Source organism: Oncorhynchus gorbuscha, linkage group LG04 (assembly GCF_021184085.1).
Source record: "Oncorhynchus gorbuscha isolate QuinsamMale2020 ecotype Even-year linkage group LG04, OgorEven_v1.0, whole genome shotgun sequence".
NCBI classification, from domain to species: domain Eukaryota; kingdom Metazoa; phylum Chordata; class Actinopteri; order Salmoniformes; family Salmonidae; genus Oncorhynchus; species Oncorhynchus gorbuscha.
The window spans coordinates 35,995,146-36,009,250 of record NC_060176.1 but is presented as its reverse complement, the minus strand read 5'-3'; the positions used below and the strand labels follow the sequence as shown (position 1 = coordinate 36,009,250).

The 14,105-nt window shown below is 40.8% G+C and overlaps 1 protein-coding gene across 1 annotated transcript in view; it reads left to right on the top strand.

The window, feature by feature from the left end:
- Positions 1-13,622, top strand: part of LOC124034010 (ras-specific guanine nucleotide-releasing factor 2) — a 148,832-nt gene extending 135,210 nt beyond the window's left edge. The window contains exons 23-29 of the mRNA XM_046346624.1: positions 3,209-3,312; positions 3,404-3,488; positions 3,901-4,098; positions 8,988-9,067; positions 9,181-9,298; positions 9,663-9,731; positions 9,814-13,622. Coding sequence (XP_046202580.1) covers positions 3,209-3,312; positions 3,404-3,488; positions 3,901-4,098; positions 8,988-9,067; positions 9,181-9,298; positions 9,663-9,731; positions 9,814-9,906 — 747 coding nt within the window. The 3' untranslated portion in view covers positions 9,907-13,622. The remainder of the gene's footprint in view (positions 1-3,208; positions 3,313-3,403; positions 3,489-3,900; positions 4,099-8,987; positions 9,068-9,180; positions 9,299-9,662; positions 9,732-9,813) is intronic.
- Positions 13,623-14,105: the final 483 nt, after the last annotated feature.

Here is a 14,105-nt window from a genome sequence, read left to right as displayed (position 1 = left end):
AAGCAGACAATAAGGCGGACTAAGACAATGGTGAAGTGGGGACCGCACCCTTTTCTTGTTTTGTTGTTTTTGTTAAGTTTCACTATTAATAAATGATGTGGAACTCAACATTCGTTGCGCCTTGGTCCGTGTCTCTACAAAAAGCCATGACCAGGAACGGATTAAATGGAATCAAACACATGATTTCCATGTGTTTGATACCATTCCATTCACTCCATTCCATAATTTTTCATTTTTATGAGCTATCCTCCCCTCACCAGCCTCCTGTGATCTATAGATTAGTTGACCTATCCCACTAAGCAGAACTCAGACATGCTGATATAAATAGGCCTGCCAGCCTGTGAGACTTAGGCACCATCTGCTGTTTTTCTTTTTTATAACATCAACATTACAGTTCGTAAAGTAGGGTATGGTATGGACGCATGATCAATGATGAAATCATATATGACATAGTCATTGTGCGTTTTTGTTCTTCAAAAGTTAAAATAATGTCGACTTCTTTTGAAGTTGCATATGTTCATAGGTGGACATATTGTACATGGTTTGTCGTAAAATCACGGCCATTGTCTTTCATCCGGCAAGAGATGACTCCCATTGAAAAAGCATTGGCTACATCCAGAATTTTCCGACACAAAATCTTAATGGGCCACCCATAAGATAGTCAGTGACGGAGAGAAAGAGGTTGAGTGTAAGAGGGTTAGAGGTAAATGAAGGGAGAGAGAAAGATTAAGGAAAGGGGAGAAAAGAGTTAGAAAAATGGTGTGTGTGGTGTGTTATAGAGATTGAGTTCCAGATAGAGGTATATATTGCTCCTAATATATTTGTCCACATCTTACATCACCGAAAGCTGTTTATGTTTTTCTCTCTCTAATTTCTCTTCTATATCTCCCTTCTTATTCTTCTTTCTCGTGACGCACACCATGTTTTTTTTGGGGGGGGGGTTAATTACCTTGTGTGTTAATTGTGGATTTTTTTTATTTTTTTTATTTCACCTTTATTTAACCAGGTAGGCAAGTTGAGAACAAGTTCTCATTTACAATTGCGACCTGGCCAAGATAAAGCAAAGCATTAAAGCAAAGCAAAAAATAAAATAAAAACAGTAGGGAAAGAGGTAGTTGTTTGGGCTAAATTATAGGTGGGCTATGTACAGGTGCAGTAATCTGTGAGCTGCTCTGACAGTTGGTGCTTAAAGCTAGTGAGGGAGATAAGTGTTTCCAGTTTCAGATATTTTTGTAGTTTGTTCCAGTCATTGGCAGCAGAGAACTGGAAGGAGAGGCGGCCAAATAAATAATTGGTTTTGGGGGTGACCAGAGAGAAAATCAGCTCAAACCAACCACCAGAGGCCACGGCAACTAATTGTCTCAACACATAAATTACTGAGCCTTTTATTTCTCCTTTCTGTGAACACATATGTACAGCTTTTCACCGAACCCTTGTCAGTCAGAGCTGGTAGACTGGCTGTTTTGTTGTTGTTGTTGAATCGCATTGTTCTGCAGCTGAATGGTTGTTGCTCTTGTGTTTGTATACAGTGGGGCAAAAAATGATTTAGCCAGCCACCAATTGTGCAAGTTCTCCTACTTAAAAAGATGAGAGAGGCCTGTAATTGACTTCATAGGTACACTTCAACTATGACAGACAAAATGAGGGGAAAAAAATACAGAAAGTCACATTGTAGGATTTTTAATTAATTTATTTGCAAATTATGGCAGAAAATAAGTATCTGGTCACCTACAAACAAGCAAGATTTCTGGCTCTCACAGACCTGTAAATTCTTTAAGAGGCTCCTCTGTCCTCCACTCGTTACCTGTATTAATGGCAGCTGTTTGAACTTGTTATCAGTATAAAAGATACCTGTCCACAACCTCAAACAGGCACACTCCAAGCTCCACTATGGCCAAGACCAAAGAGCTGTCAAAGGACACCAGAAACAAAATTATAGACCTGCACCAGGCTGGGAAGACTGAATCTGCAATAGGTAAGCAGCTTGGTTTGAAGAAATCAACTGTGGTAGCAATTATTAGGAAATGGAAGACATACAAGACCACTGATAATCTCCCTCGATCTGGGGCTCCACGCAAGATCTCACGCCGTGGGGTCAAAATGAACACAAGAACGGTGAGCAAAAATCCCAGAACCACACGGGGGGACCTAGTGAATGACCTGCAGTGAGCTGGGACCAAAGTAACAAAGCCTACCATCAGTAACACACTACGCAGCCAGGGACTCAAATCCTGCAGTGCCAGACGTGTCCCCCTGCTTAAGCCAGTACATGTCCAGGCTCGTCTGAAGTTTGCTAGAGAGCATTTGGATGATCCAGAAGAAGATTGGGAGAATGTCATATGGTCAGATGAAACCAAAATATAACTTTTTGTAAAAACTCAACTCGTCGTTTTTGGAGGACAAAGAATGCTGAGTTGCATCCAAAGAACACCATACCTACTGTGAAGCATGGAGGTGGAAACATCATGCTTTGGGGCTGTTTTTCTGCAAAGGAACCAGGACGACTGATCAGTGTAAAGGAAAGAATGAATGGGGCCATGTATCGTGAGATTTTGAGTGAAAACCTCCTTCCATCAGCAAGGGCATTGAAGATGAAACGTGGCTGGGTCTTTCAGCATGACAATGATCCCAAACACACCGCCTGGGCAACGAAGGAGGGGGTTCGTAAGAAGCATTTCAAGGTCCTGGAGTGGCCTAGCCAGTCTCCAGATCTCAACCCCATAGAAAATCTTTGGAGGGAGTTGAAAGTCCATGTTGCCAAGCAACAGCCCCAAAACATCACTGCTCTAGAGGAGCTCTGCATGGAGGAATGGGCCAAAATACCAGCAAGAGTGTGTGAAAACCTTGTGAAGACTTGCAGAAAACGTTTGACCTCTGTCATTGCCAAAAAAGGGTATATAACAAAGTATTGAGATAAACTTTTGTTATTGACCAAATACTTATTTTCCACCATAATTTGCATAATAACTTCATTAAAAATCCTACAATGTGATTTTATGGTTTTTTCCCCCTCATTTTGTCTGTCATAGTTAAAGTGTACCTATGGTGAAAATTACAGGCCTCTCTCATCTTTTTAAGTGGGAGAACTTGCACAATTGGTGGCTGACTAAATACTTTTTTGCCCCACTGTATGTGTATGTGTACAGCGCGTGGATGCATGTGTGTGTGTATGTATGTCTCATGCTGGTGTGTGTATGTTCTCTTCCAGGTGGAGTGCCCTAGGTCAGAGTGTTTTGAGTCTCTGTCTGCCATGGAGCTGGCTGAACAGATCACACTACTGGACCACATCGTCTTCAGGAGTATCCCCTATGAGTGAGTCTGTGAGTCTGTCACCAAAGTGACTAAAGTGATGATATCATTTCTTGTGATGATCTCATATCAGTATGTGTTGTCTCTCTATCAGGGAGTTCCTGGGGCAGGGCTGGATGAAGGTGGATAAGTCTGAGAGGACACCCTACATCATGAAGACCAGCCAGCACTTCAATGATGTGAGTTTGTGTGTGTGTGTCTTTACTTTATTTGGAGGCCTCCCACTGGGCAAAAACTGGGTGAATCAACTTGGTTTCCACATCATTTCAACCCCAAAAATCTATGTCATGACGTTGAATCAACTTGGAAAACTGATTGGACTTGCAAAAAGTCATCAATGTAAGGGCAGTATCCCCCCCCCCCCCAACTTTTAACCTACATCCAATGACATGGTGAAATTTTTTGTTGATTTCTTGTTGAATTTAGGTTAGTTGACAACTGAACCAAATGTAAATCAAAACGAGACGTTGAACTGACGTCTGTGCCCAGTGGGCTATACTTAAAGTGAGTGTGTCTCCTTTTTTCCTCTCTGCTTTCCACCCCCTGTCTCTTTCTCTCTCTCTCTGTCTTTCCCCTCTCACCCTTCTCTAGATGAGCAACCTGGTGGCGTCTCAAATCATGACCCATACTGACGTGGGCTCCAGGGCCAACTCTATTGAAAAATGGGTTGCTGTGGCCGACATCTGCCGCTGCCTCAATAACTACAATGGAGTCTTAGAGATCACCTCAGCTCTGAACCGCAGCGCCATCTACAGGTTGAAGAAGACATGGGCCAAAGTCTGCAAACAGGTGGGAAATTGTTCTAATTCTTTACCCTTCTCCAGAGGTCTGCACTCAATCACTCTCCCTTGCCCTTAGATCTACTAAGCTAACTGTCATTACGTATTATTGTTAATGTGATGACATGCTATTAATCGAATGATTAACTATGTTTAGAATTACGTGATTAAATTAATCAGGTAACCATTAACTCAGTAACCTGGGGCACCACGGGAAAAGTTTGTTTAAAGATGTAACGTTTCATCAGTCTCATTCTGAACGTCGGATAATTCGTAAATCTGCACAAACTCGGGGCTTTCCGTACCACACAAATTGAGTAGATTATTTATTTACTAACAAGGTAAATGGTAACATAGGATACACACACACACACACACACACACACACACACACACACACACACACACACACACACACACACACACACACACACACACACACACACACACACACACACACACACACACACACACACACACACACACACACACACACACACACACACACACACACACACACACACACACAGTCTAGGCTATTGATTAGAACCTAATACAATGGCAACAGGTCCCTAGCGGTCCAACACAATATGACACGTGTTACACAAGATGGAGATTTTAAAGAAAGAGAGAGAGAGAGAGAAAGAGAGAAAGTGCATGAGAGAAAAGCACACTTAGATACATTTGTAAACTATGCTTAGGTTAGCTCTAACACCTTGCCCCGAACTGTCACTCTTATGGGTCAGAATATATTTACATGTTGAAGGTCTCCATTGGGTATCTCTTCGTGGACCGAGTTCTGCTTAGTGGGATAGGTTTGGCCGACGCCCTTTTCTTTTGATGGCCGAGTCTCCTTCTTTACTGATTGTCCACACAATGTTCTTTCTCTTGGTTGTCTGTTGCCTAGTACTTGTTCTGTGAGAGTAGTCTTCTTAGGAGGCTAATCAGCTGTGTCAACGCTCCCAGCTTGGGTAGGAGGGCCGTGTAGACAACCAATGATTTGAAGAGATTAACCGGTTGGTCTTTCTTGAATTCACCTTCTCAGATACAGTACAGAATCGCTACTCCACCATGAACTTGATTTTTTTTGTCTTCAATCTTGTGTTGTGTTTCAGGGTCACGACTAGTCGTAAAACCTCGGCTGCAGCGCGTGGTAAACTTAGTCTGCATGTAAAATTCTTAACTCACATGTTTTATACCCTCGGGTCTAAAAGGGGCATTTCGGTCTTTATGACATGCTCTCTGGGTTTCCAGGTATTAGAACAAACCTTGCCTTGTAACGAGCTATGCTCCAGGAAACCCAGAGAACTTGTTATGAAGACGGAAACTAAAATCTCGTTTAGACAACTAAAATCACAGTTCATCGTTACAAAAACATTCTCTTTGATCTGGATATTTTCTACAAAATGCACAGTATGCAAACATTATGAAAACTGTTCAAGTTACAATGTTTTCATTATAACGTTGTCATGTAATTTATAATAACATAACAAAAACGACATTCATTTTTATATTCCATCTATCATTGTTACCACCATTTTGGCTGATGAAATATAATGTCCCGAAGTCCATTTATTGCATGTTACAGTTCTGAGGTAGATTCTCCATAAGGCACACACATTCCAGTATGTCACATTAGAGACAAGGAAGGAGTTGGGCTGCTGCCTTATAATTTACGATGGGCGTGTGGTTATAACCCCCCCCCCCCCCCATCAATCCCTCTATACATTTGAAGTCAGAAGTTTACATACACTTAGGTTAGAGTCATTAAAACAAATTTTTCAACCACTCCATGTAACGGTATTCGTCGTCTGAAGAAGAGGAATCATCGGACCAAAGCGCAGCGTGGTAAATGTTCATGCTTTCTTTATTAAAACTGAAAACTATAACAAAATAACAAAGGGAATAACCGAAACAGTCCTGAAAGGTGCAAAACACTAAACAGAAATGAACTACCCACAAAAACCCTGTGGGAAAAAAGCTACCTGTGGTTCCCAATCAGAGACAACGATAGACAGCTGTCCCTGATTGAGGACCATACCCGGCCAAAACAAAGAAATACAAAAACATTAAAAAAGGAACATAGAATACCCACCCAAATCACACCCTGACCAAACCAAAATAGAGACATAAAAAGCTCTAAGGTCAGTTAACAAATGATAGTTTTGGGAAGTCGGTTAGGACATCTACCTTGTGCATGACACAAGTCATTTTCCAAAAACTGTTCAGAGAGACTATTTCACTTATAACTCACTGTATCACAATTCCAGTGGGTCAGAAGTTTACATACACTAAGTTGACTGTGCCTTTAAACAGCTTGGAAAATTATGTCATGGGTTTAGAAGCTTCTGATAGGCTAATTGACATCATTTGAGTCAATTGGAAGTGTACCTGTGGACGTATTTCAAGCTCTACCTTCAAACTCAGTGCCTCTTTGCTTGGGAAAATTAAAAGAAATCAGTCAAGATCTCAGGAAAAAAATTGTAGACCTCCACAAGTCCGGTTCATCATTTGGGGGCAATTTCCAAACACCCGAAGGTACCACATTCATCTGAACAAACAATTGTATGCAAGTATAAACACCATGGGACCACACAGCCGCAATACCGCTCAGGATGAAGATGTGTTCTGTCTCCTAGAGATGCACGTACTTTACTGCGAAAAGTGCAAATCAACTCCGAACAACAGCAAAGGACCTTGTGAAGATGCTGGAGGAAACGGGTACAAACATATCTATATTCACAGTAAGATGAGCCCTATATCGACATAACCTGAAAGGCTGCTCAGCAAGGAAGAAGCCACTGCTCCAAAACCGCCATATAAAAGCCAGACTACAGTTTGCAACCCCACATGGGGACAAAGATCATACTTTTTGGAGAAATTTCCTCTGGTCTGATGAAACAAAAATAGAACTGTTTGGCCATAATGACCATCGTTATGTTTGGAGGAAAAAGGGGGAGGCTTGCAAGCCAAAGAACATCATCCCAACCGTGAAGCACAGGAGTGCAGCATCATGTTTTGGGGGTGATTTGCTCTAGGAGGGACTGGTGCTCTTCACAAAATTGATGGCGTCATGAGGGGGGAAATTATGTGCATATATGGAAGCAACATCTCAAGACATCAGTCAGGAAGTTAAAGCTTGGTTGCAAATGGGTCTTCTAAATGGACAATGAACCCAAGCATACATCCAAAGTTGTGGCAAAATTGCTTAAGGACAACAAAGCCAAGGTATTGGAGTGGCCATCACAAAGCCCTGACCTCAATCCTATCGAAAATTCGACAGAAATCCTATCGACAGAACTGAAAAAGCATGTGCGAGCAAGGAGGCCTGCAAACCTGACTCAGTTACACCAGCTCTGTCGGGAGGAATGGGCCAAAATTCACCCAATGTATTTTGAGAAGTTTGTTAAGGCTACCTGAAACGTTTGACCTAAGTAAAACAATTTAAAGGCAATGCTACCAAATACTAATTGAGTGTATGTAAACTTCTGACCCACTGGGAATGTGATGAAAGAAATAAAAGCTGAAATAAATCATTCGCTCTACTATTATTCTGACATTTCACATTCTTAAAATAAAGTGGCGATCCTAACTGACCTAAGATTTTTTTAAATTACTATAATTAAATGTCAGGAATTGTGAAAAACTGAGTTTAAATGCATTTGGCTAAAGTGTATGTGAACTTCCGACTTCAACTGTACCTCTCGCTCTCTGCGGGAGGGAGGAATATCTCTGTAGAACCGTGATCCTTTGGAACCTGATCCTCACAGGCCAGTCGTGACACTAACATATTGCATTTTTTTAAATGGTCATAAAATTGATAATTTAGCCATTTGATATTAAATTATATAAACAAACATTTTACAATTATTTTGTAAAACATTGAATTTGGCCTTTACTGCTATTGCCCATATAAATGCATTGAATAACACATTTGTACATGACAAAACAGACAGTCAAAAAATAAATCATATGGAATAAGGTTTTGATGTGTCTGTCCTATATCTGAGCGATATAAGAAAACTCAGGGATACATTTTTTTTTAAAGACGTTTTTCTTCAAGGCACTTTTTACCCCCTATACACGTTGTGCCATTTTTGCATCCCTGTACGGGGTTAACATCAGACGACTCCCCTGAAGCCGGTGTACGTTGTCGAACAACTCTGTGGTTGTGAAAGTCTCGCCTTTTGATGTTGCTGACTTATTAAATTGTAGTGCAAACGGTTCGGATTTTACAGACAAGTTTGTGAAGATTTTCATGTCCGGATCCTCTCATGTGTAGAAAACACAGCTTTCACAAGCCCCATGTTATGGAATAGGTGCAAGCTTTATATCAGCGGAAAGAAGGGATTGGGCTGCAGCCACTACAATAAGGTAAGTCTCTAGCATAAGCACATGGAATACTATCCAATATTCAAAATGGTATCACTGTGTGACGCACGGGCACGTCAATCAACTTTATGCATTGGATTGGTGCAAGCATGGCTGGAGGGAGTTCCCACCATATTCCTCACCAACACTGCATTATTTTTAAATCCATGAAGGGAAGTGTACGAGTGCACACTTCGGGAGAAAGGGAGAGCAATTTAATACATTTTTTGCTAATAAAGCTTTGTTGAAGATCTGTTCTCAGATCTAATAGCGGTACACGGGGAAAGCTCCCCAGTATCCACTGGGAAGACTGGGTGGAGCTAAACACTTAGGCGTTAGCGAAAGGGGTAGAGGTGAGGGGTTGATTTCAGACCCTTATGAAAGTAGTTTGAGAATGAAACATTGCTAAATAAGATCCATTCAATTGTTGAAAGCATCAAGAATACAAGTGTGCAAGAGTTTTATTTTTTTGTATTTGTTGATTTTAAACCAGACACGTTAAAACATGGTTGTGTTTGGTTTTGACAGACTAAAGCCCTGATGGACAAGCTGCAGAAGACTGTGTCGTCTGAAGGGAGATTCAAAAACCTGAGGGAAACCCTGAAAAAGTGAGACACAAATCTTATTGATGAAAACTTTATTTTCAGTGAGGGAGGTGTGACCCAGAATATTTTGTCCCTAAACTCTCTTCTTGTCTCCCTCCTACTTTTCTCTTCCCCAGTTGTAACCCTCCCAGTGTGCCCTACCTGGGTATGTACCTGACTGACCTAGCCTTTATCGAGGAAGGAACACCTAACTTCACTGAGGAGGGCTTGGTCAACTTCTCCAAGATGAGGATGGTAAACACACACACACATGCACTCTGTATTTTCTCTCTGCATTGTTGGGAAGGGCCAGTAAAAGTAAGAATTTCACTGTTAGTCTACCCCGGTTGTTTACGATGTATGTGACAAATAACATTTTATTTGATTTGACACACATTGTATTCCAATGTGAAACCACTTTCATCCCATTGTATTCCAATGTGAAACCACTTTCATCCCATGAAACCACTTTCATCCCATAAACCACTTTCATCCCATAATACAGCATGAACATGTTCAGTGAAGCTGCAGCACTGCTGTTTCCATTGATCTGCCATAGATTTAATTGAGTTCTGAGATATGTGATGAAGAGCTGTGATGTAAATGCTGTGTGTCCTAGATCTCCCACATCATCCGAGAGATCCGCCAGTTCCAGCAGACACCCTACAGGATAGAACACCAGCCTAAGGTACGCCTACTTACTAGACACTTTTTATATTGCCAATGGCTATTTTCCTAGTCTTCAGTGTGTACCCCTTCCCTCTATCCAGGTGACTCAGTACCTGTTGGACAAGACTCTGATCATGGATGAGGACACTCTCTATGACCTCTCTCTTAAGATAGAGCCCCGCCTACCGGCCTGAGGGACAGTCACTGCGAGCAACGGGACCCTGGCAACCCTGTCCCTCTATGTGGGCAACACGCCTGCATACCTGGGATAATGAACGACAAAGAGAGAGTGGATTATTGAAGAGATAGAGAGAAAAAGAGAGCGAGAGAGAGAGAGAGAGAATTGAGAAGGAACATAGGAAGAAAATCCTTGTTGTTTTTAGGCGATGATGGGGTGATCTTTTGAATGTGTTTTCTGCGAGGAAGGGTAGACAGGAAGTGAGGTGTCATTGTGTGACCTCATCATCCCTCTCCCAGGGCGTGACATCATTGACGTGAAACATGGTTCTTCTGCCAGCAGATCAAATCAGAGTTGGTGGAGATTGATCAATCTTTGGGAAAATCTCAAATGGCACCCTGTTCCCCATGTAGGACTGTAGTATTTAGGGAATAGGTTGCCATTGAGACACTTTTTTGTCTTTGAAAATTTTTAAAAGGTGTATCGTAAGGAGATGAAATGTAGCATGTATAGCTCTAAGAGTCTGGACTTGTGTATGTTACGCTGTGCTGCTTTACTGTGCCATGTCCTTGAGCTGAAGCACCCATGCTTTCACACCAAATGGTGATCACTTGACTTTGCATGATCCTAACTGGGGTTTTAGTGTTTATTTGGCCTTGGTCCTGACCCCTGCATGTTAACATGCTTCACTCTCTTTGGTCTCTGAAGACTACACAACCACTATGCATCCCCATCCACCAATCATAAATCACTTTATTAGGAGGGTCGGACGGAATCTATGAGGGTAGAGTTTCAAACACACCTGCCGGAATTAACTCATACATTACTACTACTACACATACTAAATAGTGGTAAATAGAAAATCCTTTTAAGATTCAGTCTGACTGTGGTAATGAGAAACTAAGTGCTTCAAAATGAATTTCGATTTAGAAACTGGGCGGCAGGTACTGTAGCCAACTGGGTGGCAGGTAGCCTAGCGGTTAGTGCTTTGTGCCAGTAACTGAAAGGTCGCTTGTTAGAATACCTTAGCCAACAATCTGTTGATGTTCCCTTGAGCAAGACACTTAACCCTATTTTGTTCCAGGGGCGCCGTACTACTATGGCTGACCTTGTAAAACAACACATTTCACTGCACCGAACAGGTGTATGTGACAATAAAGTAAATAAATTAAAAAAGCTTAATTTGTAATAGTTTACCATTTATGTGCATCGTGTTGTTGAAATTGCTCTTCATAAATACTGAAATATTAATCTACAAACTGGTGACCGGTATCTGACATAATACAGTTTAGTCTGGTACTCCACATTCAGGCAAACGTTTTGATGTCTAATATCTTGTAAGCTCCACTAATTCTGTGGTTTGTCCATTTGAATGATGAGAATTAGACGCTTCAAATGTGCCTTTATTATTATTTTTTTCTGTAGGTAGATTCTCAGTCCTCTATATATTCTAACAACAATACCAATCAATTCAGATGAACAAGTCATATTTCCCCCTCTTAAAATATTTTGTTGTCAAGTTAGCAAATTTCCATCTGTGGCATTCTTTGGTGAAGGTTGTAGATCCCTAATAATAATAATGTATCTGCTCATTCAGATGGTATGGAATCATTGGGTAAATATCAATTGTTATTCCTTCATTCCTCAAATCCTAATCTCCTTCTCAAAGCACTTTGTAGCAAAAGATCCTCCTCTCAGAAGGAGGCAAGGAGAAATGACAAGGATATAATTATGTAGAACTACATATAATTGAATAGGATCTCTTTGGGATCAAGGATATACAATTGAGATTCAGCCATATAAAACTATTGTACTGCCATGGAGTGAGGGTGGTTAAAGAGAAGTGACTTTATGTCCCTCTAGTGGCCCCAACATTCCCATGCTTTATCTGACAACAACACTTGTAGCACGTTCAGCAGGGCCTGTTCACAGCTTTTACAATAACCACTCCTTATGCAGTTTCATGAGCATGTGGTCCTGTTGCAGTTTGCTCCTAATTGAAAAATGAAAACCCAGCAAACAAATGTTGGTTCCCAGAACGATGTGGGAAAGTCATTTTTCAAATAACCAAAGGAGAACCTCAAGGGAACACTATGGGGACATTATGAGCTAGCTGGGAATCCTTTGTTGTCCTCACACATTTAATTTTGTCTTCAGCTTCATTGGCTTTACATGGTCACTTGAGTGTTCTAGTCTAGTCTGTATGAGTCTGACAGTAGCTGTCTGCATGAAGCGATAGAGGTTGCTTTAGAGGTTACATACAGTTAATGCAGCTCTTGAGTTCCGATCATGGAATTCCGAACTCATCAGTACATCTTTACTTGGATTAAAACATATATATTTTACATTTTAGTCATTTAGCAGATGCTCTCATCCAGAGCAACTTACATTAGTGCATTCATCCCATACATCTTTTTTTCTCAATATATTTAACTTTGATGTACATACATTTACATCTTTGTTAAAATGCATGTAATGTCTTAACATTTATTCCAGAGATGCATGTACATGCATTTGCATCTTTGTTAAAGTGCATGTAATGCCTGACAATTCCAGAAATGCATAACTATGACATCTAGTCGACAGGGTGGCCAAAGTTGTTCCTAATTCGGCATATAACATAGTTTGTCCCTTCAGAGGATTCTTAAATTACTCTTTACGTGTTGATCAATGGAGAATTTGCCACCAAGCCAAAACTTTGGCATTAGCTAGGTTTCAATCCAATTGGCAACAGATTTCCATGTGAATATTATAAAATCGACGTAAAGAAAATATGTGCATTTTCCCACCAGCGGTGTGTTTCCACCAAACAGACTTGTGGCGTATAAAAATCAGTGAATGATGACGTAGTGCACACAAAATGTACTTTTTCGCTTAAGTTTACATGTACCGAATAAAAATCTACAGTTCAACGTGTTTCCATTGCATTTTCAACTCTACCAATAGTTTCCTCACAAAAGCTGTGTGCCTACTTTGGTCTTCGCACATGCACTCTAGCCAACAGTTCGTAGATACAGTGCGGGTAGGCTAGTCTACATGATGAGATTATTATGGATAAGAGCGAGAATATTTGTATTTGTCAAACGGCAGTCAAGCATCGATCATCATGTCACCTGAATCAGACCCTCAATATTTATTGGAAAGAAACATCAAGATTACTGTCACCACCCTGTGAAGATCATCATAAATGATTTCATCTGTAGCCTTATAAACTGCATGCTTTCCGGAGTCGTAGTGGGAGGACCACACACCATATTATTGCGTGACTCCAAGTTTACTTCAATTTGATTGTTATTATATATCAATATTTGCGCATAAAGGCGGTTCCACTGCCATGTCACGCATAATTCATTTTACAGACACAAAAATATCCCACCAACGAACACATTTTCTGTCGGCATTTATAAAACTGAACCATCAGTTTCCATCACCGCTGTCTTGATTTTTTTTATATACGGTATGACTATACTCGTATAAAAACTGTGGATGCGAATGTGGTTAGTGATGTCATTTAAATTATGGTTTAAAAAAAACATTTGATTTCACCCCAAAAACTTCTGTCATATTCAACTTCATTAAAAAAAATGTGACTATATAGTCGTGCCTCTCTTCAGCTTGAAAAGAAATCACTACCTGACCGATAATGTAACATTTTTGTCGTAATTCTTGTGGTAATTTAAAATGCATTTTTGTGCTGTTAATATGTGTCAAGTACAATAAAAATACATTCTGACAAAATATATTGTAGCCTATTTGAGGATCTGGAGGAATGTGTTTTTATTTAACCAGGTAAGTTGACTGAGAACACATTCTCATTTACAGCAACGACCTGGGGAATATTTACAGGGGAGAGGAGGGGGGATGAATTATCCAATTATAAACTGGGGATGATTAGGTCACTGTGATGGTATGAGAGCCAGACTGGGAATTTAGCCAGGACACTGGGATTGACACTACTCTTACGATAAGTGCCATGGGTTCTTTAGTGACCACAGCGAGTCAGGACACCCATTTAAAGTCCTATCCAAAAGATGGCACGCTACACAGGGCAACGTCCCCAATCACTGCCCTGGGGCATTGAGATATTTCTTTAGACCAACCCTGCTTAGCTTCAGAAACAAACCAGCAGTGGTATGCAGAGTGGTATGCCACTGGAGGCATGGCCTTGGGTTAGAGCTCTTTGGGCTACCAATGAGAGAAAGTGTCATACCAGCT